Here is a 26,850-nt window from a genome sequence, read left to right on the forward strand (position 1 = left end):
AACCTCTCCCATGCAGGACATTACACCATGGCAGGAAATCAGCTGAGACCTTGTGGTCAGAGGAGACCAGGTTCCTGGGTGAATTTAAGCCTTTTCATCTCTGTAACATGGGTAGAGGCAAGGAGAGAAAAGAACAGCCTCTCACCTGTGACCAAGCATGTTAGCACTGTGACCCTCACTGCTGAAGCCACCTTCAAGGTGGATTTAAGCCAGTATCTCATTTTGACTCACTCCAGTAGCAACAAGCAAGACATGGTCCAAACTTGGTTCTGAGCTCCCCTTGGCTGAGATGCAGGGGACCACACAAGCCCTTTTACCTGTTTCAGAACAAAATCAAGCAGGCAAAGATGTTGCTTAAAGGGCTTTGCTTCTGAACGTCAAGCAGCTGGACCCAGGAACATCTGCGACAGCCACATAAACCTGTGTACTGGCAGCAGTAATGACATATGGGTAATTATTAGTAAGGCTGATGCTATGGGTAAAGCTATAAACAGAAGGAAATGAAAAATTAAGGTACAAACCAGCTGTTTCTCTTTCATCTACAGACGCAATTTAGTGGTGCCAGAGTGTTATGCAATGCCTGATGGAGAATGTGGCGGACTGAGCTGGGCAACAAGGCTGATGGCGTCCCTGAATCAGGTAACACTGCTGATTTGCCTCAGGCAAATCATTTAATGCTTCCAAGGCTTTGGACCCTGTTTTGTTCAAGTCTCTATTTTATCTGTAACACAGGAATCATGTCACTAGACTTGGTCATTTCCCTGCTTTATTGGGGACACATCTAGCACAGATAAGTGAAACAAAAACATGAAATTTTTGAAGTTGTAACTTTTGGGATCATAAAAGCACACTGTGCGTTTCCCTATAGAGCTGGGATCTTGCAGTGACACAAGATTTAACTGCTGCACACCTTTGGGCAAGTCTGATTTTGGAAGTGAAGTTACATTCTTGGGAGTTGGGAGGGAATAATTCTGCAATAAACAAAGACTGCCACAAGATATAGTAAAGCTTTTGGTGAGATTTTTGAGTGAAATACACATAAAAGCAAATGGAGGCAATGCAGAGGTGCAGTATGAGCCTGCGACCCTACAGTCATTTGGAAAACAATGAAGTTCAGGAACAAGGAACATGTTTGGGGTTGGGAGGAGATAAATCATTGAACTGGAATCTGAAATACTAGGCTCTTCTGTTCAACATACTACTCTAGCATACCCAGCCTCCATCAGATGCCCTGCATGCCATACCAGGCTGAATTCAACCATATGTTTGTAGCTAAGCTATGAAATTCATTTGTCAAGTCCTGGGAGTTTTTGGCAAGTTGTCCTGTACTATATGTGTGGTCTGCTACACTAAAACAGGAGTGCAGAACATTGCAGTGGGTATGCCTATAGAATCCAAAGGCAACACAGCCGATGATTTCCCTGCTCTGACTTTTAGTGCTGTGTAATAATGAATGAAGATAGAGAGGACTCAAGTCAAAGACATTTCAGCACAGTTTCTAGGCTTAAAGCCTGCTGAAGACTGCTGGAACAAGCTATAAATACATATTTGAGCTCCACGCCAACTGTGTAAATTCAGAAGCTGCCTGCTTTATTCAGGGACTTTATACCCACCAGAGAGTCCGGAGCCTGTAAGACGAGAGGCAAGTCAGTGGCTGGCAAGAGTCACATTTTCCTTGTGAAAGGGGATGTGGAAGATGCTAGGACAATGCAGGGGTGGATGATGGATAGGAAATACTTTCTCATGTATTTTGAAAAGAAACACATAATCCAGAGTTATGGGCCGCCATTAATCAGGCCCAGAGGTGCCAAATCTTGCAAGAACAGCCAGAGGACTTGGCGTCATTTGTAAGCTATTCCTAACTGACCCCTTATTGTGATATTTGCTCAAATTCTAGATCCCAGTTCAAATATCACCACCTTGGCCTACAAACAGTTGCCTAGTGGCTCTGATTCACACTGATTCACAACTGAAGATAAATCTTTCTGCTCCGAAATGAAAGCAGAAAGCTGCTGACAAATTCAGTTCCTCTGTCTTGTGCAACCTCGGACCAGTAGTTTTTGCAGCAAGAAGAGATCAGCCCTCTTTCTTCAACTGCTGAGCCCACATCCTCTTCCCTGCCATGTAGGTTGCTACAGGCAGTTCTGCCACCATGTTTTTTCCTACATGCAGAAAGGAGGCAGAACTGTCAGAAAGAAGCTTCGCGACATTTTTTGATAATAGCATGAAGATTTCTTTTTAACAGAGTTAAACAACAGGCTGCATGACAGGAAAAAGCCAGGATCTCTCAGCCTAGCAAGATCATTTCATCTTCAGAAGGCCTTTCAGCTCATGAAGGTGACCAGGTACCATCTAACCTTTTCCGTAGTGAAAACAAGAGCCATGAAACTACTGCTACATGGAGAAGAGCTGTTGTTTCCCCCCCTGGTGACAATGCAAATCCAACTCTAAGGCTGCATGCTGACACCTCTAGTCCCCCAAGCAACCTAGCTGCACCTTAAGTTGGGTTCTTGGAGACTCTTTTCAGTTCTGCTAAGATGTACAAACTCAAATAGCCCAAACCTCGACAGCCTGCACATTTGGGGCTTGATTGAGTCCTTGTGAAAGCCAAACTATCTCAGTTTCAGCTGAGGATGACAGAAGACACAGGCACTCAGCACTCTTCATCCTCCAATCCCAAATGTTTATCCAACCTTCAGGCTCTAGAGGACAAACCTAACTCCTCTGTGAAAGATGCATCCAGGCAAAACCAGCCACAGTTTCTCCCAGGTAATTTGCAAGATATTAATGTTTCAAATTTTCCCATTAAACCAGACAGAAAATCATAACAGTGCCATCCAGGAAGGATTTATCCATAACATGTAAAATGCATTTCCCCCTTTTGGCATAGGGAAAGCAGCAGAAGAGATAAAAAGACAGTTTGCAAGGTATATGCCACACTCCAGACTATGCTCTGGCAGAGCAACATCTCTGAGCAGAAATCCACCTACAGATGGCTCCTAGTGCTATACTATAGTGGTTGTTTCCCATCTCCCACTCATGTTATATTTATGTGCTGTTTCAAACACCCAATGATCCAGGCTGAGGTCATGGGATGCTCTGGGGAAGATCAACTGCTATTTCCCTGCTCCTGTCCCAGCACAGCAAGGGGGGTGGCAGCATCAGGCTGGCCTTTCTATGGGGATGAGTTAGCGTCATCCCTGTGTGTTTAGTCCCAGGTACTCACCTAAGAGCTGCACTCCACGGGTGAGTCCATAGACATCGATCAAAGCCCAGAGAGGCTCTGCTGTCCTCACCCCACTGAAGAAGAGCATCGCAGCGGAGTCATTCACCCGATAGAAAACCCGTCCCTTCTTGTCCACCCAGAAGGCTATGATGTTTCCCTCATTTGCAAACTCTTCTGGCAGAGCCTTGGCCCAAAAACCACTTTGGGAAACCAAGTCAGGGCACGCATACTTCGGCAAAGTGTCGGGGTTAATCCTCGATGGATCCTTGGAAGTAAACCCAAGCCGAAGAGCCCCACTCCAGCAGCACTGCTTTTTAGTGATCTGAAAAGATAACAACAACAATAACAGCATTTGGCACTAGAACATCCATTTACACACTACAAGGTTTATGTCATCGAGCACAGATGGCCACTGTGCAGATGAGCCCTCTAGATTTAGGAAATATTTTACCCACTAAACACCGCTGTAGCTTTTTCAGTTGCAAGCAGTAATGCTGCACCCTTAGGACGCAGTGTACATAAAAAAAAGGAAAATCAAATCTATGCAGAGAGGTGAAATGTAATTACAGCTGCATGATGACTCACTTCTATTTCTAGGGTAACTCCTTTCGGCCTAAGAATCATCCTCTCACAAAATATGCCAAAAATGGCCATAAGAGCTTTCATCTCAGCACCTGCAGCAGCAGAGCTCCTTCCCCCTAGTGCTCACATGATGGGATCTCTTGTGACCTGAGGGAAAAACACTCGCTCCAGAAGCACAGTCACCACTACAGGGGTTTTCTGGGTTTCCCAGCCAACTAAAAGATAGTCTTACCCCATTTAGCTTGTCAGATTGGATGAAGTCACAGCCTCACAGCAGAGAACATGTGTGTGGGAAAGCACAATTTAAAGTATTTAACTATGTTAAATACACAATTCGGAAGCAACAATAGATGTTGTCTTACGATGGGGAGAAACCTATTTATCAAGATACGTTGCACACACCTGCACCCCCCGGTCTGGGGTCAGGAACATCTGTTATAGTCATCTGGAGCCAGGACAGTTCTTGCATGACAGTTGGCACATGGTGTTTCTGTTTGCGCACTGAATCTGAAGCAAACACGAGAGCACTTGAGGTAGCCCTCTTCCATCAGAACATTGGCAGCCTCAAGCAATTTCACTCTTGGCTCAGGACAGGACCAGAAACATGGATGGTACCACCTACCAGATGTCACACAAAACTTGCTACCTTACTGTAATTTCTTGCTCTGACAATGTGCAATGGCTCAGATGAGTGGCATTGCCAAAGACTGAACTGGCCAGGATTGTAGGATTTTGTCCTCAGATGCATGGCAGCAGCCCCTTCTATCCTAATTTGGAAACCCAAGGTTTTCACCAAGGGATTGGCCAAGACATTTTCTCTGGTCTTCTGAATTGTCTTCTAGTCACATTTATAAATATTGCATTTTTCTTTCACATGTTCCTTTCCAAGGTAAATCTGGAACGTGTGCCCTTGGGGGCACAACGATCTCACAACAAAGATATTGTTCAAAGCCTAGAGATTTCTATTTATAATTAAACTATTGGAGAAAACTCAGAGCTTCAGCAAAAATTCATCAACAGAGTTCCTCAGTTAAGCCAATGCTGCTCTTTATCCCTACTCAGTCCAGCCAAGCACCTAAACTGTTTACATGAAACACTTGAGCACTGACCTCAGTCCCAGGAACCATGGGAAGGTCTTGCCTGTGGGATGGACATGAGGGTGGCACTAAAAAGGACTGAAGCAGATTTGCTCTTTTGTATGTCTAGCCAGGGATGGAGTGGGATCATGCATGTCCCCAGTGGAAAGGGGATGCATGAGGCATGCATGTGACAAAATGGGGAATACACACACACTCCAAGAAAAAGCCTGGTTTATTTATTGCAGCAAATTTACTGAAAGACCTAAAAGCTTTTGGGTCTGAGATAAATATGGCCTCATTGTTATTTGTACAATTTACTCTTTCACAGCCTCTTGCCAATACTTCACAGCAATCACAGGCCACATGAAGTAAATATTCATATGGTAATTGAGGCTGTACATGTTCCATGTATTAATCAGCACCTATAAACAGTTCTCAATACAGCCTGACCACAGGCAAACTAATATCCAAATTAAAATCTAGTATAAAGCCTGCCAAGAATTAGACATAACTGGACAAAGAGTATACAGTTTTGCTAAAAAAGGCAATGGTTAATGATGGACTAAATTCTCTTCAACAGCCACTGCTAGCAGAAAAGCTTGGGAGGTCTACTGGGTACCAGAAGGGAAGGGGAATCTGCATCCACACTGCTAAGCTATGGCTGCTTCCACAGATTCAGACTTCTGCTCTTTACTGCCTTATGCCACTTTTGACAACCTCACTCCCTAGCATTCCCTAAATTACATGGAAAAAACATACTGGGATGTATATCTTAGAGGCAAAGAAAGGAAATCTGGCAGCTTAATGGCATTCCCAAAGCCGCAAAGCAATCTCAGAATAAAACCTGGGATACAGTACCAAATAAACAGAATGAAATCTCTTCACTTCTTTCCTCTAGTTTTCCAAAAGGAATTCAGACTTTATAGGACCTGAATGACTGGGTTCCTGGCTAGTCTTGCTGGTAAGAAGGTTTCAGATGCCATTTTCCACAGGCACACACAATAGCAAGGCAATTGCAGGATGAAATTATCAGAAAAGTCAAGATGTTTTTACATTTCCACCCATCCCTAGAGTACAAGTTTTGCTGAAGCCCATTTATTGCTCCTGTGAGACCTTCCTATTGGACTCAACAGGAGCTCTGCTGATAAATCCCTTGTGCAGATTTGCGTGTGTATTTTTCACATATATTAGATACAAGCTAAAATCCTAAAATATACAGTAATAAACAAGTGCAAGTTTCCAGAGTTAGCCTGTTTCAGAACGAAGAAGAAATAACCCTGAATCCCTGCCTAAACCACTAAACCCACTCAAATCTTCGATGGTGTTTTCAAAAATGAAACACTGCTTTCATCTCCACCCAAATAATTTTCTGTGGTTGTTTGTCCAGACTTCTGGCCAACATGGAAAAAAATCCCACTAGGCAATGTGAGTGAGTCCTGCTGGGTTTCTAGGCTGAATAGAAGTAGCAAGAGCTCCACAGGAAACATAAACCTGTAGGAGGTATTTTCTATCTATGGGCCCAAGCCTGATATCGCTGTATATTTTCAAAAGGAGGCATCTTCCTCATTTCTTGCTCCTTTGCTGGCCGTAAGAGAAGAGGCAGGGAAGGCTGATTCACTGCTGTAGGTCCCAGACTCACGAGATACATGCAGCTAAACCTCCTGGAAAACTCCTTGTGCATAAATGAAGGATTTGCAAGCCGATCTTTCAACTAAAGTTGCCAAAGATGACAACTTACTTTGTGCCAATGAAAGGCATGAAATCAGCTATGAACAGAAAAATGCAGTCCCACAAACTAGAGGGCATAAAGATCAGAAAGTATCTGTGGATTAAGTTTGAAGTGCCCCAACCTCCTAAAAAGTGTTTCAGTTCCTAAGAGGACTGATGAATTTCTTCACTGGGAAGTTGTCATGCTGTCTTAAAGGAGCTGAACTTTCCATGCCAACTGCAGCACAAGGGGTGCTAACTCCATCCTCCTGGTTACCACAGACACAAAGGAAGTGAAATCCGCCTCTGCCAGCAAGAAAAATGTGATGCCTGCAATGTTCTCTCTTCTGACCTTAATGCTATCAGTGGACTGATTCAACAAAGCAGTCAGCAGACCTCCTAGAAAGATACTTTTCTTGCAACTAAGATGACAACTGTGACAGAACTGACTGCCTCTTTCATCCTTTCAGCCAAACCCTCTTACCTTCCCTGCTAAGCCTATGAGCAAGCACCTTCACTTCCAGGTCCCTTTCACCTCTTATCTTTCGGCTTTGGAGAGGCTGACTTCCACCTCCATGAGACCAGCCCTCACTGTTTGCCTTGTTTACAGGAAGAAAAGGGCTTGTTGTGGAACTGAATGCATAACTACTCACCTCACCTCAGCCCATTCATGCAAAGCCTAGAGGACACACTGGCTAGAGAGATTCTGAGGCTGCAGTATTTCCAAATGAGCAATACAACCCTTTTTTCTTGCTGTTTTCCATGCAATCTTAATCTGCTGTTTCTTTTCAAACGTCAAGATAAACTCTTTCAGAGTATGGATTTCACTTTAGTCCCCAGTTTCTACAGCAGTCTGTACCAATGACTTCAAAAACTATGGTGACCAAAGCAAAAGTATCAACAAAGACCACAGATCTTTAAGGCCAAGATCAGCCTATTATGCTTTTCGATGAAGGGCTAAACATCTGGTACAAGCACCAAAGCCCAACATCTATTCACAGCAGCTTCCATGGCAATGAGGAGAGGTATCATTTACTCACCTTAAGCCTGACTTGTTCATAAATAACAATGGGCCTGTTGCTGAAGGTAATGGCGTTGCAGAAGCTAGCCTGGCGCTTCACTGCCTTCTGTGTCGTGTCCATGATGATCTGGGATCCCTTTGTGTGAGGATGGAAAAGCAGAGGGCTGATGGACAGAGCTCCACACTGCGGGATGGGGAGACAGTGCTTCTGCTTGTGGTGGCATCGGTGGGAGGAAGTTGAAAATGACCCACCTATGGAATCTGAAAGGAGAACGAGGAAAAAAGGGTTTCACATCTGCTTTGAGTAGACAAAATTTTCAGCGCAAAAATAAGCAGGAGTACTTCAGAGGGAAGCTACAGATAAAGATAAAAGTCAGTCAAATCCCTACTTTGTGTGTTACTGTGGGTTTCTAGAGCATCTGGAATAATAAAAGGCTACAAGGATACAAAATGCTCCCATCTGTATAGAGCACAACATGGAGATCACAGCCCAGGACTGAAATCACAGGCCATCATGAGGCCACACATTGGAAAAGAAGGAAGAATTGGTTCCAAAACTGGAGCAAAGCACATGTGAAGCTGCTGTATCAAAGTTGTCACACTTTGGGAGAAATCTTCCACTTCTAAGGAATCCCACACAACTTGACCTTTTATCTCACTCCTCCTTTGCAACAGCACCTCCATTGATCCTTGCCTCCGTGTGTCTTTGGATGCTGTCCTATCCGCCCATGCTAAGTGCCAGCTCAGGCACATACATTGCTTATTTATACTCAAACACCACTCAGCAATAACCCACCTGGATCCCTCCACCAACCACCATCCATTTTCCTCTCTCCTCCATAGATGGGAACCTCAGCTGAGTTCCCACTTGTCATGAAGGTATTGATCAGCACACTATAATTATGGTGAGGAAAGAGAAGTGGGAGAAAGGCTATGAGGCAGAGAGGAGATTACATCTTTCTCTAACCAAGGCCCTACACAAACAGTCAATGCGCAGCTTTGTTCATGAACAAATGGATGCAGAGTTTCTTTTCAGTAGAGAGCCCGCAGCACTTCAAGCACAAAACAATCATTATACCAAATGCAAGTTGTCTGCTTCCTTTTCCTTGTGTGCATATACACACTATATTATGCACATACGTTTGGGAGGACATACTCATAGATTTGGAAACAGAGTATCAACAGAATAAAGGATTATTCAGCAATAGACTCAAGAATGCAACAAAAGTAAGTATGACCTTAACAATGTGCCAATTTGTGCTGTAAAGATGCATGACTAAACAGTATGGTTATAAACATCTATTCCTCAAACATACAAACTATAGAAATTAATTATGTGCGTTCTTCATGCAAATTATTTGCTGACAGTTACGTCTTCATATAACTACTATAAAATAATGCTGACACCTCTAATGTAATTCTTTGTAATAAAAAGCCTGGACTTACTCCTCCAAGCCTTTGGGGTAGTTTTAGCTTGTAGCTACATGAAGTTGTAATGGCACATCAATAGGGTGAGCCTGAATAACTACCAACAGAATATCCTGGTTTTTGAAGAGAACTTTTTAATTCAGCTTCAGCATCAGTCACTTCAGCCTTCTCATCTCCTTGCTGGTTTTAGCTCCCATTTTCAGCAACAGTATTATCACTTCAGAACAGAGCAGCAAGGCTAGACAAACAGGGCTGTTACTTTTAAATGCTTTCATTAATGGTTTTAAGGGAGAGAGGAACCCACTGGGAGCTATTTGACGCTAAAAATCTTGTGGAATGTAAGTCATCTTCCTTCGCCTGCTCCCACCACACACAGGAGAAGAAATAAGGAGCTTGACATGGTGAAGGGAAGGTCAGGATGGAGTAGCTCGCGTGAGTCTGACCTTTTCCCTTTGGTCATGCTACTGACATGGGGCAGTGTATCCTGCCTCTCCCCACACCCCAGACCAGGTGGTCAGAAGACAACACAAGCTGCAGCAGCCCTGCAGATAGAACTTTCTGAGGTAACTTCCTAAGACGTGTTTAATTGGAGCCTGTCTTATGCCCCAAAGAACAGAAAATTTGACTTGATGATCTTAAAGGTCTTTTCCAACCTAGTCAGTTCTATGATTCTGTTATGCGTGTAAGATTGAATCCCTTCCAGTATCACTAGCTTTTTTCCAAACCAGATATGTTTTCTACTATCACCACACTAAGCCCTCATCTTTAGCAACACCTTGCCAATGAATTCCTCAGGCTTAATGGCATTTTGCAAAGAAATACTTCCTTTATCATTGCAAACATGATGCTGCTCATCATCACAAACGGTTATGAGTCAGAGCCAGCAAGAGCGGCTGACTTAATCTTTCTCCACTCCACCTTCCCCAGTGGGTCTGGCTGGTCTGTAGGGACGAGACTGCTGACAGACGGTCAAAGCAAATCATCCCAGTTTCTCTTTTAGCAGAAATTTTTCAGGCCACTGGATCTCCTCATTGCTCATCTCTTAGCTGTCTCTCCGTTTCTGCTATACCCCTTTTTATAGGTAGACTAACTGAAAATAAACATCAAGCATAGAAACTTCCATTCCCAAATTTTTCACCTTCTCTAAGATATATATGAGGTCACAATGATTTCTGAAACATATTGCATATTGAAGGATATATTCAACTGTCTGAGATAATTTAAAGTCAAGCGCCCCATAGAGAAAAACTCTTTCACTAGTAATTTCCAGTCTTGTTTTATTCAACATATTTTTGATAGAGTGCATATTATGTGAAAGGGAAGAAGCTACCAGTGACTATACATTAATTTCATGCCATCTTTACATCCAGACCTGAATTTTGTAGCTCAAACTTTTTGCTGGCAGTCACTCACCAAAGCAAACTTGTGCAGTGCAAAGGCACACACATTTTAACCTGATTGCAAATCTCAGTGGTCTAATTTTACCAGATAACTTGGCTGTGATAGTAGCTGTTGCACCTCTCCACAGGCCATTGTGCCCTTTTAAAATGCAGTAATGGAGTTACAAAAGCTTCCCACAGCTTCCAAAACAGGCTCTGATAACAACAGTGTATGTCCAGAGCATCTGCTGGAGCAGCATTTTGGAGCTGTAGGGTCCTGCCTGGCCCCACGGGAAGGATGCCAAAGGAATGCTTATTTGCTGTGATGGTCCAGCACTGCTAAGTGAGAATGAGTCAAACCCATGCCAGACCAGCATCTGCAGGGTGAGTGCCCCCCATGAAGACAGCTGAAAAGCAGGGCCATCATGCTCTATGGGAATAGAAGAAACACCCCAGGATCAGCTTCCATCATTATCCATGGATAATGCAAATGGAGAGAAGATCTCCTTCGTTCTCCCAAATACCCTTACACAGCAATGACTCTTACATGATGAACACGCTCAGGAAAGGACCAGAAAAAGTCTTCATTTTAAAAATGGACAACTATTTAATAATGAGTTTTGTACTTTACAAGTACTTGGAGATGTTAAAGCAATGGGTCAAATACAAAGGCCTTTGCTCAACTTCTTCAGGGCAGCATGTCCACTCCAAAAGGAGGAGACACCATGTAACTTCAGATGGCAACACCTAACACTGGACTTAGACAAGGAAAGGGGTGCTTTAGCAACATGAGCTGGTGAGATAAATTGCTTTCCTTACTTGGCTGGCTAAAAATAAAATAAATCATCTGCTTAAAGTTTTTGTTCTCACTGGCTGGACCTGGACTCCAGCCTTCTCCCATCCCTTGTTTACACTACTACGCATTTTGACATCCTCAGCCTTTGCTACCAGCGATACTGGTACACTACAGCTGGAGCCCTTGCTGTAGGTTTCAATTACTTTTTTTGAGTGAAACTCACAAACCCAGAGTTTTGGCTGGCAAAAAGAATCAAAAGTCCTCCTGATTTCACAGCAACCGTGCAAGACTTCATTAACCGAGAGCCTGTCCCAAGACTCCTCCTCTATCACAACCTGACTTACCAGTCACCCAGCAAAGATGAAGCAACTGCTTGAAATAAAAATTGTAAACAATTAAGTATCTGAAAGAAGTCTGAAATATGACAGCATGTTCAGGCACACTGAAAGTTTCCCATTCCACAGTATAACACAACTTCCCCCCAACAAGCAGGAGTTGTAACAACATGCCATGACTATGCAGACTGGTATCTCATGACAAAAGTCACAACAGGAAAATCATGCCTGTTTGCAAACAGCTTCTGTGTCAAAAGGTTACAAATCTAGAGATGCACCATGGACCCAGTATAGCTTTCCAAGTTTCATGTTGGAGGTCACATAAAACGCCATCTGCTCACTTGGAAGATTGGAGAGACATCAGTTTTCAATTCATGCCCAATAATAGATGCTGTTTGAACCATTTCTGTCAGTACTGGCTTTGAACCCCAAACACAACCTGCCCCTAATACCATGAGCCCTGCCAAGAGAGTGGCAAAAGTGGTAATGTACCACTTGCTCCCCTGAGCCACAGACATGTGGGCTGGATCTTCTGAAACCTTTAGTAAACCAAGATGAAGGAGATGTTAACATGAACCACAGTCTGAACCACTCAGCCTTCAGTGTCCCACACATAAGCACATCCTTTTTGTGGCCCTGTTTGAGAAAGCAGAATATTGCTTCAAAGGAGCTGCACTTCCCCCTCCATGTGCATTAGATGTCCCTGGTCTTCTGGATCTCAAAGCCTGAGCAACATCCACATACTATATAGAAGGCAGGACTGGATGTTCTCAATGTAGCAAAATGTACCCCAAAGCCTGTTAGGGGTTTTCACCAGAAGTATCCATTCTCTGCAAATACACGCATAATCTTAAAGGCTTGGGATTTCTTCAGTGGTGCAAGAAACGACAGGATTTAAGTTTTTCTAAATGCACTTTTTCCAGTTGAAAAAATCTCAGCACAATCAAAATGCTGTCAAAACTCATTTCAGACTGAAAAGCAACTGCAAGGTATTTAAGATGAACTTCTTGGAGCATTTGGAGTAAGTGGCATTCAGAATTGAAAGAAATAGAAAAGATGACTTCAAAACAGAGCCCAGGGACTAACACACAGTTGCAAGTGGGAACGACAAATCCCTGTCCACCCTGGGGAGAAGGAGAGGAGAAGTTTGGAGCTAGTGACAAAGGTGGCTGTTCTGCAGGATAGTGACAGTGAATAGAGTGGACAGGGCAGAGCACCACACTATGAAAGCAGAAAAGGGTTTCAAAATCATTACGTTACCAAAAGAAGGTGACAGAGAGTGCTTTACCTGGCAAGTGGCCTTACTGTATAAGCATTTAAAGGGAAGGATTCTGAGAAGGAAGAAAAAGAAACCATGTGTAGACGTGAGGAACACAAGGGAGACCTTATCCCAAGGATGCACACAGGGTGGGACAGAAAAGCTCTAGCCCTGAAAGAGTACCTCCACAGCCTTTCCAAAGCTGGATGGTTACTAGCAGCACAGGGACGAAAAATACTTCAACTGTGAGATGAACGCCTATAAGCCTTATTGCTTTCTGAGATGGTCCCATACTCTGAAGAATTATCAGTGAAATACGGCATATTTTGTTAAACTGATCCTTCACATTTGTTAATAAAGTTCAGAAGACGAAAACCATGATGAATTTGTTGTGCTAGGCTTTGCAAATGGATTCTTAAAAGCACATTACAAGATACAGTTTACTAAAAATAAATATTAGCTTAACACCAGTGGAAACTGAAAAAGGGTTGCTAACCTTGTTTTCTCACATGCAGCCTGACCCAGGGCATGTGCACAGAAGAAAGAGAACCATAAATTAATGCAAATTAAAAACAAGGGTTTCTTCACTGCCTTTAAAAATGTCTGCTATTCTTGAACGAATAAGTAATCATCCATCTCCAGTCTATATCCAACTCTTCCTGCGCCTGTTACGATGGCAACGACCTTATCAGATTGCTGTCACCACAGTCAACTTCTCATCTTGGCATTAAAAGATGACCAGGAGGCAAAAAAAAAAAGCTTTTCTCTTCCGCAAAGACTGACTACCACTTTGCAGGTGCTGGAGACCACTCAATGATAGAAATACAAAGTGTTAATTCTGGAGCACTAAATCCAGAAATGAAATTATGGAACATCTTGGGTTAACCTTTAGTGAATTAAGGACATACCTACAAGGTGGATCTCAGCCAGCAGGTCAGATCTAGCACTCCCATCCAACACTCCAAGTCAAAGCCAAAACATAACTTATTTTCATCTGCGCTATTTTAGCAGTGACAAGATGCATCAAGGGGGTAGGTTCACACGTAGTGTAAGATTTTCCATTTAAATCGCAAACTGCAAGACAAGAGGCAGGTGCAGACAGACCACATGCACATGAAAGGAGATAATACCCGCCAGGGTGGGGCTTGAAGTTGTGCTTTTCTTTTATTAGCCCAAAGAGAAAAGCTGTGTTTAAAGCAGCAGATCCGAAAGACAACAGGGGTGGCTTTATAGACACCTATTAGAAATCCCCTCAGTACAAAAACCAGGCAATAGAAATGATTTGATCCACAATGGATCCATCTGTCAAACCTGACTGGTGGGTGGTAGGGAGTTTTTAGTTTGTGAGGAGCTTTCAAAGTGAAGAAGCTGATTTGCAATTTCATAGAGAAAAATAAAATTGATGAAAGAGATGCAAAAAGTGACAGTAAGGGCAGAGGGTGTTTAATATTTGTTTATAATTCCAGCAGAAATCTGGAATAAGTACAAGTGTGGCAAGACTCAGTCAAGAGCAGAAGAGAGAAGACCAAGGCTTTTAGAAAGAAAAGGGGAAAAGCTATGTCCTGAAGGTGGGACAGATGCAGGCAGAATCTGCAAGACTCAGGACAGTGATGTATTTGAGTGGGTTTAGGAGGATGGGCTGAAACAGAGACTGCCATTTCCTCTGCCCCTGCTCAGCAGCATTTGCCCTCCATCATGTGCAGTGCAGCAGCTGTGGAGCAGAGATGTGTCCTGTTCAACAGCAGCTCCTCATGCAGAGCCAATAACCTCCACAGGAGTGCCAGGGAGTTACCTGGGTGTGGGGCTTTTTTAGCAACCTCAGCTGAACACATGGACTTAGATGTGAGGCTTTACGAAGGCTTGAAGAGAATGCTGACACTACAGGCATTAGTAAGAATCAGGATGGTGGCAATCTTTATAAAGCTTGAAAAAAGAAGGTGAACAAGCTGAGGAGTGACAGGAGAATCAGAACTCTGCTGCAGTTACATTAAGCCAGAGTTGCCTGTAATATTTTATTACAAAGAAAAAAAAACAAACAACCCAAAGCAAAAATTTAGGTTGGCCAAAGGAGATTAAAGCACAACAGAGGAGAGGTGAATCTGTTCATTGACTGTAGGAAAGATATGGCTGAAATTACACAGAAAGAGGTGAGAAGTTGCTCCTGGGCAGAACCTAGAGGAGACTCTGCCAGATATGGGAAGGAAGGTGAGGAAGACTCCTGAAATGCAGGAGAGGCAGGAGGAGAGAACAGCAGGGCAGGACTGAGGAGGGGATGCAAACCCTCACACACACCAACTCCAGGAGAAGCAATTCATCTGACAGCACTGCAAGCAGTTGAAAATACCCAGCACCATGAAGGTGGCTGATCAGGCCCTTTTTCTCTGTGAAGAAAAGATGACCTCAGAAGAGAGGTGTGTGAATATGTATTTCTATGTGCACATAAGGCTGTTGAGAAGAAACCCCTTCCCCTTATAAATAAATTTTTTAACTTCACATCTTCAGCAATGATGCCGTCTCATTGGTCTCTAATTAGGTCCTGTTTACTCAGCACCTCTCGCAATCATTCACAGCAATTCAGTCACTGACGTAGCACGCCACAGAGGACGGCCACCAGATCTCTGGCACTGCTCCACTTCTCCTGGGTGCAGAACATCTTTTGCAGGCTCCTGCCTCACCCTGTCGCTGTGCCAATCCCCCCTGAGCCCCTGTGGGTCACAAGTCCACTAAGCTCATAAGAACAGCAAGAGCGTAAGTAAGCAGCCATATGCTCCTGTCTGCTGAGTAAGGAGAGAGGGGGTGAGCAGGCCCCCAGAAAGATGCTGGGCAGCAGCAGGATGAATTCCCCAGGAGCCATGTCCCCCAGGGTGCAGCCAAGGCCATATAAAGGAGACTGAGATCCCTCCATCAGCAACAGCTTCTTCTCCCCACACCATCTTCTACCAGCTCTGACCTACAGGCAGAGGGACTTGTCTGTGCCATATAATTAGTTATTTTTGAGAGCAGCGATACACTTCTGACCTTATTCTCTTTTCATCTTGGTGCATCTTTATTATTATTACTAAGGCATCATAGGTTAGAAGTTGTAAGTAGAAAATGAGAAGATCAAAGTAAAAAATGGTGCTCTGGAAGCATCCAAGATCCCTTTCTTGATTTAGAGTGTTTCTGCTGCAGTGATCAGGTCAGGTCTGTCAGCAGACTAACGAGAAATGTAAAAACATATTTATGTATTCTAACAAAAGAAAGCAAGACTGAGTCCAGTTCTGTTCAAGATTTAGGGATGTTTTAAAAATTCTGTTTATCTTTCTCTTCCAAATGTGCCGTTTGGGAATCTTCTCCTTTGCTAATATCTGATGATTCAAAAGGAGGAGGAACAGCTTGCCCAAGGTGGTGGCTGATCTGTCCATGCTGCAGATGGTGGCACAAAATTAAAATTGAATTAAAAAAACCCAAACTTTCCATGCTACCTCCTCTTGATAATCCTTATCTTCTCAAAGGTAAACTGGTACACTGTTGGCCATAAGATTATGTATACTTTATGAGTTAATTTGCTTCTCTGTATTAATGAATCAGTTCCCTGCCATAGCTCCTTTTCCACTGTCCACTTTGGACAAGCCAGTGAACTCTCCCATCTACCGAATTCCAGTTAGTTACTATTCTTAGTGTAGATCAGAACTATTTACAGAGCATTTTACACCTATATTAACATCACAGAGTTAATGTAGTGTAAACTAAGCCTAACTAGTTATTGTAGACATGTAACTACGACCAGTGCTGCTGAGATTAGGGCCAACAGCACCTCTGCTCCTCTCTCTAACCTTGTATGAGCACACACAGAGGTCAAGTTCAGGTTCTGCCCTCACCCACATCCTCCTGAAGGTCTGCCAGGAAGCAAAACGGTGGCTCCACGTGTGCTCTCCCCAGATAGCACATCCCCTCAACCCCTGACAGAGGCAGGCACCTAAGCTAGAGAGGTCCCAGGGTACAGTACAAGTACAAACCTTGCATCAGTTTTGAACCAAAGCTTTATCTTTACAAGTCAAGTATTTCCACTCTACACTGCTTTTTTAGTTCCCCTCCTGCCATACCGGGCACAGCTGTGATGAACAGCTAAACTGCTGCCCCAGAGGTAGCCACGTTTCCCTGACCAGCCCACAGACAGCAGAGCAGCCACTCTCAGAAAGTTCATGACAGTTCACACTGCAAAAAAGTAGCTACATAGAGCCCGAGAGCAAATATTTTATGGCCACATAGTATTTCCATGCTCTACAAATCAATGTAAAAGATGTTTTCTTCTAGGGGCCTCATATAGACACTGTTTTTAAAATGCATTCCCTCTGCTAAATATAAATCAGTAAGAGTTTTTTTGTTCTTCCAAAAGATTAACTAGCCTCAGTATTTTGGGATCTAATTCTGGAATACTTGCAGAGGTGCCAGCATTCTCTTCCAATTTAAATACAGTTTAATGGAAAGTCTATCCTGGGCACATTTTCCATGTACAGTGTGACAGCTTGGAAGTCTGAATATTGAGATCTCACCAGAAACTGAAGTAACCTGTCAGGGTTAAGCTTTAGATGTTTGTCAGGACAAGAAGGAAGGCGGGAGCAATGGAGAGCAGGAAAAAAAGCAAACATAAGAGTGGTAGACACAAGCAAATGGACTTGTAGAACCAAAATCCAAAAGATGGTAGAAAATGGAGGAGCCTATTGACAAAGCCATGCAAAGAAAATATGAGCTAGAGAAGCTGTGGTTCTGAACTCAAGCTCTTGAATTAGCTTTGAGTTATACCTGTGTAAAATCAAAGATGTACCTCTAGACTCAAGACACTGAATTGGGCCCACAGCAGCCTGCTCACACTGCATATTTACAATAGCATGAGCTAAATTAGGATGCTATTCTTTATACTCCGTCACCAGTGGAAAAAGATAGGGTCATAAGAGGGTAATGAAGAGCATCTCTGAATTATGCTTCTCAACTGGATCATTAACTGGAGCACACTCTCCCACTGCTCTACCATTCATCCCAGTGCATGAGATGCAGGACACAGTGGCCCAAAATCTTCTGCTGCTTCTGACCTCCCACATCCTACGTGTATTGTTTAGCACAGCTCCCTAATCAGAGACCAACTCTCATCAAGAAAGACTAAAGTTCCAGGCTGGAGACACCATCCTGCCTCACTCTCTCCAAAAAATTTTGGCTCTGCCATGTGTTCCCAGAATAAGGCAAGCGAACAGTAAGACCATGGAATAGTGCAGGCTCTCCAACATAGAACAGAAAGCAGGATCATCTTACAGAGACAGTATTTGTAAGTATTATGAGCAGGCTCGGTTCATAGCTCTCGAGAAGAGAGCAAAGATTGCTAAAGGGATACCTCTAGAAAGAGCCTGGAAAACACCCCAAGACAGGACAGCACATTCATCTCAGAGCAAACTCTAGAGTTGTACTAACTGAAATACCCCTGAGATTATAGTGATTTAACCCTCAAATACCATCAGTCCTCAAAGCCATGAAAGGTTTAGAGACCAGCATACTAGGTGAGCTTAGATCACAGTGAACAGCAAAGAGCTCCTTCCTCAAGAGTTCAAAGAGCTCCTTCCTCAAGAGTTCAGAGAGCTCCTTGCTCAGGGCTCAGCCACACTGAGGATTTAGCACCACACATGCTTTGTGCCTTCTCAAGTATGTGTCCTTGTGCACAGCACAGCTATGGCCAACACAGCCCTGATGTGCTCTTGCTTTACAGCAGAGCATGTTAGTACGGCATAACATTTCAGCTCAGAAACATTGCTGACAACTTTGGACTGCAGTTGTGATATCTCCAGTGGCTTTATTGCCTCTTCTGCCTTTTGCTGCTTGAATTTATTGTGAATGTCACATGTGTATGCTCTCACTTTAATTTAGCGTGTGGATGGGTCAGGATGTGCATCCCAGAGCCTGTAGCTGGACAGTGTAGATTATGTTTTTCATTCAGCACGACAAACCATGAAGTTTGATGCTGTAATACTATTTCTAAAGAATCTCAGGAAGCAGTTTTTCTTTTATCATGCATGACATTTACACTTGGAGTGTGCTCTTTTTCCTAATACAAACCATCCATTACAGTCACTTTGAGGTACTGTAAAGTTGAGTCATTTTGTGTGTAGTCTTGTTTGAAAACGCAGTGCTCAAGTCATACTTGTTTCACATGCTTCCTCTTGAGGTCCCCTGCTATTGCTCCTTGCAGGGCCTCTTGAGAGCATGCCTACCAGAAGCATCTCCTTACTCCCATCCGTATTTAAAACTTAACAAACACTTCTGAGATGTAGTGATTATTTTTCTAGGGCCCAAGCAGTACTCTGACCAAAGGCTTACACTCCCTCCTTTCAGTGCTGTTAGTCAGTACAGTCCCCAAACTATTTCCAACCACACCAGTTACCCAAATATCAAAGATTTTCATTCAATATAAAGTCCAAAAGCAGTCTTAAAGCCCTTTAAACATACACCTGCTGAGGGTCTCCTGGCTGCAAGGCTTATGCCATTGTGAAATGGAATATGAAATTTCTTATTGACAATGAAAACTGCACCTGGAATTCTAGTTTTGCCACACAGTGACTACACCCAAAAGATGCTGATTCCAGTGGCTTTTTTCCTGATTATATTTGGCAGCAAATAAATCCTTAAAGTGTAGGGTTATTAGAGCAGGTGAAACTACTACTGCCTTTACTATTTGGCCATGTTTAACATCCTCTTTAATGTTTCAGAATTATAGGAACCATGTAATTGCCTGAATTCCTCTTTTCGGTTCTCTCATCTCTCCCTGTGCCCATTTCTCTTTGAGGAAAACTCACACGAACACACAACCTTCTCCTCTGCTTGCTTTGCTATTCCTTCCTCTCCAAAACATCTTCCTCATCTTCCTCCTCTCTTGTCACCAGTGCTAAAGTTTGTCAGCCACTTCCCTCTTTCAAGTGTTTCACTTCCTTCACTGACCTCATCTTAAACAGCACGTTTCTCCCTCGCTTAGGATCTCTTGCACTCTGCTGATTTGGTTTCCTCAACACAGACACTCTTCATATCTTCTTATTTTGAAAAACTAAAAAGACAAACTAAAAATCCCACCACCACTCTCCTGAAACAAACCAGGTCCTACTGATTATACAAGGCCCCCCAGGCGTAAAAATCCAATCAGATGGATTTATTTTGGTAGTACCCACTAGTTAATCTGTAATGTATTCCTGCAAAGTAATTTGCACTGGCACTAAGCGAGGTTACAGAGTTTGACATCAAAATGGCATTTTTTCAGGTGCACTGCTGGGATTAAAGCACCGGAACTCTACACTTAACTACCTTCATCCACCCTACCTGGCAGAGCTGGCATGGCAGCACAGAAGTAAAGCTGGCATGGCAGCACAGAAGTAAAGCTGCCAACCCAGCGCAGGACACCAGCCCTGCTCTCCAGCAAGTTCTCACTACACAAATAGAAATTCTAACCAAGAACTTTTGCTCAAACCAGAGAGGTCTCCAGTAGCACTAGAAGTGTTAACTACTACATCATTAAAATACTATTTCTTTTCCAGGCAAATAGTTTAAGTACTGCTGAGGCAAAAGCAGAAGAAAGGCCAACACATCTCCTTTTACGCAAGAATTTGGCCATCCACACATGCATTCCTTCGTTAATCTGCACTTTCTGTCTCACAGTCAAGTGAAATCTAAATTACCGACTTTCCCACTCTTGTCTGGCTCTGAAGCACATTGCTTGCACCAGTTTAAACACCCTCTACCAGTAGTTAACCCTGTTTCTTTAGCAGACCAGCATCTAAACCTGGGCCATTGAATTAAGACATCAAACTTCAACAGCCAGTCAGGGCATAAAGTTACACTGTATTTTAATAAAGATAAACAGCATCTCTGGCACTTATTCCAAAGAAGCAGCATGAATACTATTCCATCACCCTTCCTAGGAATTCCCATGCCAGATCCATGAAGTTATTAATTAATGTTTTGCTATAAATAGCTGCTGGAGTAGTCCGTACAGGAACTTGTTTTCCTTAGCAGCTGCTTCAACAGGTCAGCCAGTAAAAGACTGAGGCTGTTGAATCCTTATTTCCTGAGAACAAGAGCACACAGAAATGTTTTATTTCTTTAAAAGTGATTCTACCTGGTAGCCACCCCTTCATGTTGAGTCTCACAAAGACAGAAAACATGTCTTACCCTGAACTGCTTATATAAGCAAATAAATGGGAGTAAGAAGAAGATAACTTTGTCAGCAATAGCATGCTTCCTCTGAATTTCAGTTGATTTTAATGAATCTGTCAGAACATATGCTGCTCAATACCCACAGCCAATGCTTGCACCAGAGGACAGCAGGAGGTGTCTCCTCACCTCTTCTGCTACCGTAACAGAACACAGTAACTCCAGTCCTCTGATTTGCACAGGCAAAAATACACTTCAGGCCAAAGCTCAAAGCTTTCTAATTACAAACCCTTATAGAACTTCACAAACTTTCATTATTATTTTCTTACAACTTGGGTAACAGAGTCAACTCCTCAAGTCATTTTGTAGAGGCTAACCCAATGTTTCCTATGAAACGATGCCAAGGAAGCTTTGCCACCCCTTGCTCGGAAATTGTGTTAACATCAGTGTGTGCAAGCTATGCAGAAGAAAACTTCTCGATGATTCAGTCTTCAGCAACTTTATACTGCCCTGATCCTTCCTGACTCAGATGACCACTTACCATTTACTGAAGTTGGGTAATGTGACTTGGGAGGAATATCATGAAAATAAAAAATGATTGCATTTCTAAATAGCTGAAGGAAGAGACATGCTAGGAAAGCGAGCCAGCCTGGAATAGAAACAACACTCTGCTTGAAAATTCATGCAAAAGGGCATTTTTGTATATTGGGGCATTGATAAGAGTGGAAAGAGGAGGAAATTCGATGTCACGCAATTCAGAGCACTGTTCCTGATGTCGCCAAATTCATAGCGTGACTGCTCTGTCACAAATAGGAAACAAGCCTAAAGGCTCAGGGGGCTTTATTCTCTTGGTGGAAAGACACCTACACTGTTTCATAGGAGCAAGGAGCAATTAAGTGTGGATGCCAATTCATCCATTTTCCTTGCTCTTTGTAGCTTGAAAAATTTAGTCTTTGTCCAGCTAAGAGGCATTTCTTTTGATAAGACTAACCACTGGATTAGTATTATCATTATTTTTAAGTATATAACTGAACCTGATACTCTAAGCCATAGCTTTATATTATAATTTAATAAGGACCACACTGCCTCCCCGGCAGATGCTCCTTCCTGCCACCACAGAGAGATGCAGCTGTTGAACTGGAGTCTTCAAATCCAGACCTCTGGGCTATGAAACATTCCCCTGATTAGTTTTCTGCACCCAAAAGCAGATCTCAACGCATGATCTGAACCTACTGCTGTGAACACAGTACGTAGAGGAAAAAATATATGTCAAACTGAAGTTGCGCAAATTCAAAACTGCTATCAAGCAATATTTTTTTCCTAGAGGATGCACTGCAAAATCACTTCTCTGGAATACTGGGGTTATTTAAGGTAACTTGCCCATATTTACCCTTTATTACAGCTGCCCACACAATACTACATACCTCCTCCTGCCTCAACTGAGCCAGCAGTACCAGCCATATATGTGTCGTAAGACTACAGCTTCTGCCACATGCTAAAGAACAAAATGGATAAATTCTGTCCCTGAGGGTTCAAGCACAGATTTCCCAAAGCACAAGATTACAAGAAGATGGAAAGTGTGTATTGTCATGCATATATAACCAATGAATCTTAAAACATTCCAGTTACTATATGCTAAAGATTTCTTGATCTGCTTCGAGCAATTGCCTGTAGACTGGTCAGTCTGAAGCTGCAATCAGTTTGAAATGAGGTACTACATCGAGTCCCCATGAGCAGCTTTGCTGTATGGGGATTCAGAGCAGAAAGGTCTCTGTGGGATAACTCACAAGTGGTAGTCACTTTACAGATAATGGGACAGAAATATCTTCCAGCAAAATGGCTGAGGTTATCACATCTCTGGTGAAGAGCATTGCAAGAACTGCAGTCATTTCTTGGATGAATGACTTTAACACTCTTTCAAATTTACTTACAGAACATTTGAAGGATATTTCTCTACGTTTTGTCCTTCCTACCATGGGAACAGGTAGAATGTTTCATCCTTTGTACGATAAACACCATTGCACATCTGCCTAGGAAGGATACAGGGAGCTGTAATCACTGCATCTCCATTTCAGAAATTAATTTCTAACATGATGCAAGATTTTCTACTGCATCTCAAAGACAGCCTTGCCTATTTTCCCACCGAAGCCTGACTGCTAGAAGCCATCCACAGAATAGCATAGGCCAAGCACAGGAAGATAATTTTACAGCAAATAATCACCTGAAATCCAGGCAATGAGATACAGAGACAATATGTAGAATCACTCACTCTTGCTCAAGCAATAGAACCTTGGGCTGGACAGAAAGGAGTCAGGAACCTTGTCATACCAATGCTGCTTGATCAAGATCTCTTCAGCCAATTTTGCAAAGCCAGTGGTGGAAACAGGGATTAAGAGCAGAAAGACAGCAACTCTTCCCATGCTGCAGCCCCAGCTCCATGCAAGATGGACCTGCACCGATCAGGACTCCCACACTTGCATGATTTCTAAATACATAGCTTCACTCAGAATCAGAAAACAAGCAAGCAGCATGAGTGATGGTCTCTTTCCCTTTGGAGATTAAAAAATCAGAACTACTTTAGGATAACCAGAAGATAAATTAAGCAATTTTCGTCTTCCAAATTGCACGAAATTCACAGCATCAATAATGTCTTTGTAACAGGAATTAGATTCTTAAGACTATTTTATATTTGATAATCTGATTCTATTTGTTGTGCAAAGACAAAAGTCATTTTGATCTGGGATACTGCCGAACATTATAGGCACCCATATACTTCTATCTTCCAGAGTGACTTTTTTCTTTGAACTTCTTCTTTAATCTCAGTCACTTTGTTAATCTCAGTCTCTTTGTAAAATGCTATTTTTCAGCCTTTGAAAAATGCCAATTCTTAACAATCCTTATGTCTCCAGTCACTCTTCCAGCAGCTCTACAGAAAAGTAAGGTTTTATTTAAAGTACTTTTAGTCGAGTCAGTGAACATTAAAGATAGACAGATCAGAGCTGAAGTTGTAGCTTCCAGAACTCTCCCCTCAAAAGCCCTTTCCCTTCTTTCTTCACCTCCCAAAAGCTAAAGCCAACCAAACATTTCTGTCTGCCTGCTGACTAAAAGCCTGATCTGTGCCACAAACTAAAATCCAATCTTTATTTCATTCCAAAACCATACCCCCAGTGCTCTTGCCACCAAGTTGCCATTTGCCCAGCTTTCTAGCATTTAGATTTACCAGGAAAAAGCAAAAGAATGACATTTTCCTCATGCAAAAGATGTTTACTGGAAATCTTTGCTTTAAAGCAGCAACCAACCAATAGCGCATATCGCATTTACGCCAGAGCTGTGACGAATGCCTGTTGAGCTGCAGCACTTAAACCACTTGCATTTTAAACAGCAGTTTGTCAAGAGATGTTAGTTGTTTGGGAGGCCTCTGCTCCTAGGAACATAAACATTTCTTTTTATACTGATCACATTTTCTTTTCCATGTGGTGCTTCCAGCAGAGACTGAAATTAAAATGGCTTCTTTGTGTGCCACAGTGTGGTTTATGGCTCAATTCCCCCTCTATGCTTGTGAGCAGGAGGTAGCATCGCACGAGAACTCTGCACAGCACATTCCCCATCCTTGCTTTACAGGTGGAAGCCTCCTCTATGCAGGTGAAAGAGCTCTTCCAGGCTCAAACCCATCTACCCTCCTCCAGGCTACACAGCTTCCCTTTGCCTGATAACAGGCCTGGGACTTGCAGCAGCCTGAGGTCCACTTGAACTTTGAAAAGCACACAAAGGGCTCAGTTGCTAGGAAGCACTGCAAGAAACAGAAGAAGAAAAGGCTCTTGCAGGAGTCCGAGTCAAAAAAGAACAAACAATCAAAACCAACCTCCAGACCTGACAAGGGGCAACTCAAACAAAGGCACATGTTTCCTTCAAACCACCTCCCAGCTCAACGGACACTGCTTTTGAGGTTCCATCCTCCGGTGCTCTGCTTAAGCCAGGCCACAAGCCTCACAGCTCCTTGAAAAACATATTTTCAGCCCTCCCCTGGGATCTCACAGCAGGTCCTGGTTTCACTGACCGGTCTATTGGCTAAGATCTTCCAATGTTGCATCCGTGAGGTGCCAAACGGCTGCACAGCAAGGTCTATCACAGAGAAAATATGAGTGTCAGCCAGAGAAAGCTTCATGAAATCACAGCAAGCAACCCAAAGACTTCACCTGTTTAGCAACACTAAACCAGCATTTTCAGAGTCCCACTGATCCATCTGCAAGTCAGCTGTAGGCACTGTCATGTTAGGTCTTTGTGTGCTTCAGTCCATGATTATTTATCTCCAATGGTAGTCAGAAACAAGACCAGCCTCTTCTATCAAGGCAAATTTTACAGAGGTCACTGCACATCCGTCCTGCCTGGGACAAGTGTTGGGTTCTTTTCTGTTCTCCAGGCTTCATCAACAAAGCCTGCTCTGAGCAGCTTCTTGAGCCCTCGGGGCTAAACCTGGGTAGGTCACCTCATGTGGACCAGGACCAGCCTCACTCTGACCCTATGCAGAACTGCCACATCAGGTACAACATGACTGGGCAAATTCAGACTATGGGTACGCAGCGTCACTTGATGCTTCCACTCTGCATTTACCTGTATAGGCAGAAAAAGATGTAAACTGAACCACAAAAAGCAGCTGATTTTCATAGCAAGGGGCCTTGGTTTATCACAAAGGCTTCTCACAAAAAGGTGATTTTAACTCAATGGAGAGATCGAGAATTCCAGATTTCTGCTGACACTGGCTGTTGGGAGGGAGGCAAGCAGAAGCACAGTGTTTACATTCTGTATCATGCTCGTGAATATATATGGTTTTTATTATAGCTCCTCTTTACTATTTCCCATTTTTTTTAAATAAAATTCCTATCAACATTTCTAACAGGAAAAATATGTTCATGCATCTCATCAATCACCAATGCTCTCTCTGAGCCCACCCCTTTTGCTGTGCTGTTGGACTCACAGTAAATCTCAGATAAACCAAAGGACTCCTCTCCCCAGCCCCATCAACTGCAGTCATCTTGAATGTAATTTTTAACGTCAGCAAATTAGAGTGTCCCTTTAAGAGACAATCAAGGACAGAATCAAGGAACAGAAATACCAGTGAGACTAGGTGAGATCAGCTCCACAAGAGCTACAGACAAGGTGGCTCTCATCCATTTCAGACCAGCTTCACTCAGATAAATACGTTTTCAAAGCAAAACACTGATCTAGAGGGAGATAGACAGGGAGAATAATGAACAGACAACAACACTAATAGGGATGAACCGCAGAGCAAAGCACAGCAACACGCAGGGCTGCAGCATATGCTCTGACTGTGGGCACTCACACCGCAAGGCTTGTGGCTGGCAGCCACGTTCGTATTTAGCTTCTGGAAGGCAAGATCTCCCCTGACCTCCAGCTCAGTAGCCTGCTGTGCCATCAGTAATCCCTGTCGATTCCTGAGCGCAATCTATCAGGACCAATTTTTGCTTTGCTTTCACTTTTCAGGAAACTCCCTTTCCTTCAGGGTTAATGCATTTTTAGATTGACAATGCAACACTCTCCGCATGTATGGATATCATTAATGCAAAATTCCTTAATAAAAAGAAAGCAGCCCTATCAATTTTGAGATTATATGTCTAGAGGCCGCCTCTTCTTAATCCCTGCTAGATGTCAGCAATGGTAATTATATTTGTTTATCAAATCAGTTTTATACTGTTAACAACATTAACCTTCTGGCTGCAAGAGTACTTGTTCTGATTAAGCATGCAAATGACTCCCTAGGTTATGTCAAGGGATCCTGCAAACCTTCCTGAACAGACAACTACTACCTCTAAATTAGTTGAATGATAGTTAAACATGTCACCCATAATTCTTAA

General features: G+C 43.0%; 1 protein-coding gene across 4 annotated transcripts in view; it reads right to left on the reverse strand.

The window, feature by feature from the left end:
• Window positions 1-26,850, reverse strand: part of NEURL1 (neuralized E3 ubiquitin protein ligase 1) — a 159,307-nt gene that overhangs the window by 56,982 nt on the left and 75,475 nt on the right. For all 4 annotated transcript variants that reach the window (XM_061458837.1, XM_061458840.1, XM_061458839.1 and 1 more), the window contains 2 exons: window positions 7,635-7,876; window positions 3,227-3,548 (listed from right to left, as the gene is read on the reverse strand). In XM_061458837.1, coding sequence (XP_061314821.1) covers window positions 3,227-3,548; window positions 7,635-7,876 — 564 coding nt within the window. The remainder of the gene's footprint in view (window positions 1-3,226; window positions 3,549-7,634; window positions 7,877-26,850) is intronic.

This window comes from Pezoporus flaviventris, unplaced genomic scaffold, assembly GCF_033815535.1.
Source record: "Pezoporus flaviventris isolate CSIRO_AGI_PZ_B2104156 unplaced genomic scaffold, CSIRO_AGI_Pfla_v1 ptg000029l, whole genome shotgun sequence".
Taxonomy (NCBI): Eukaryota; Metazoa; Chordata; class Aves; order Psittaciformes; family Psittacidae; genus Pezoporus; species Pezoporus flaviventris.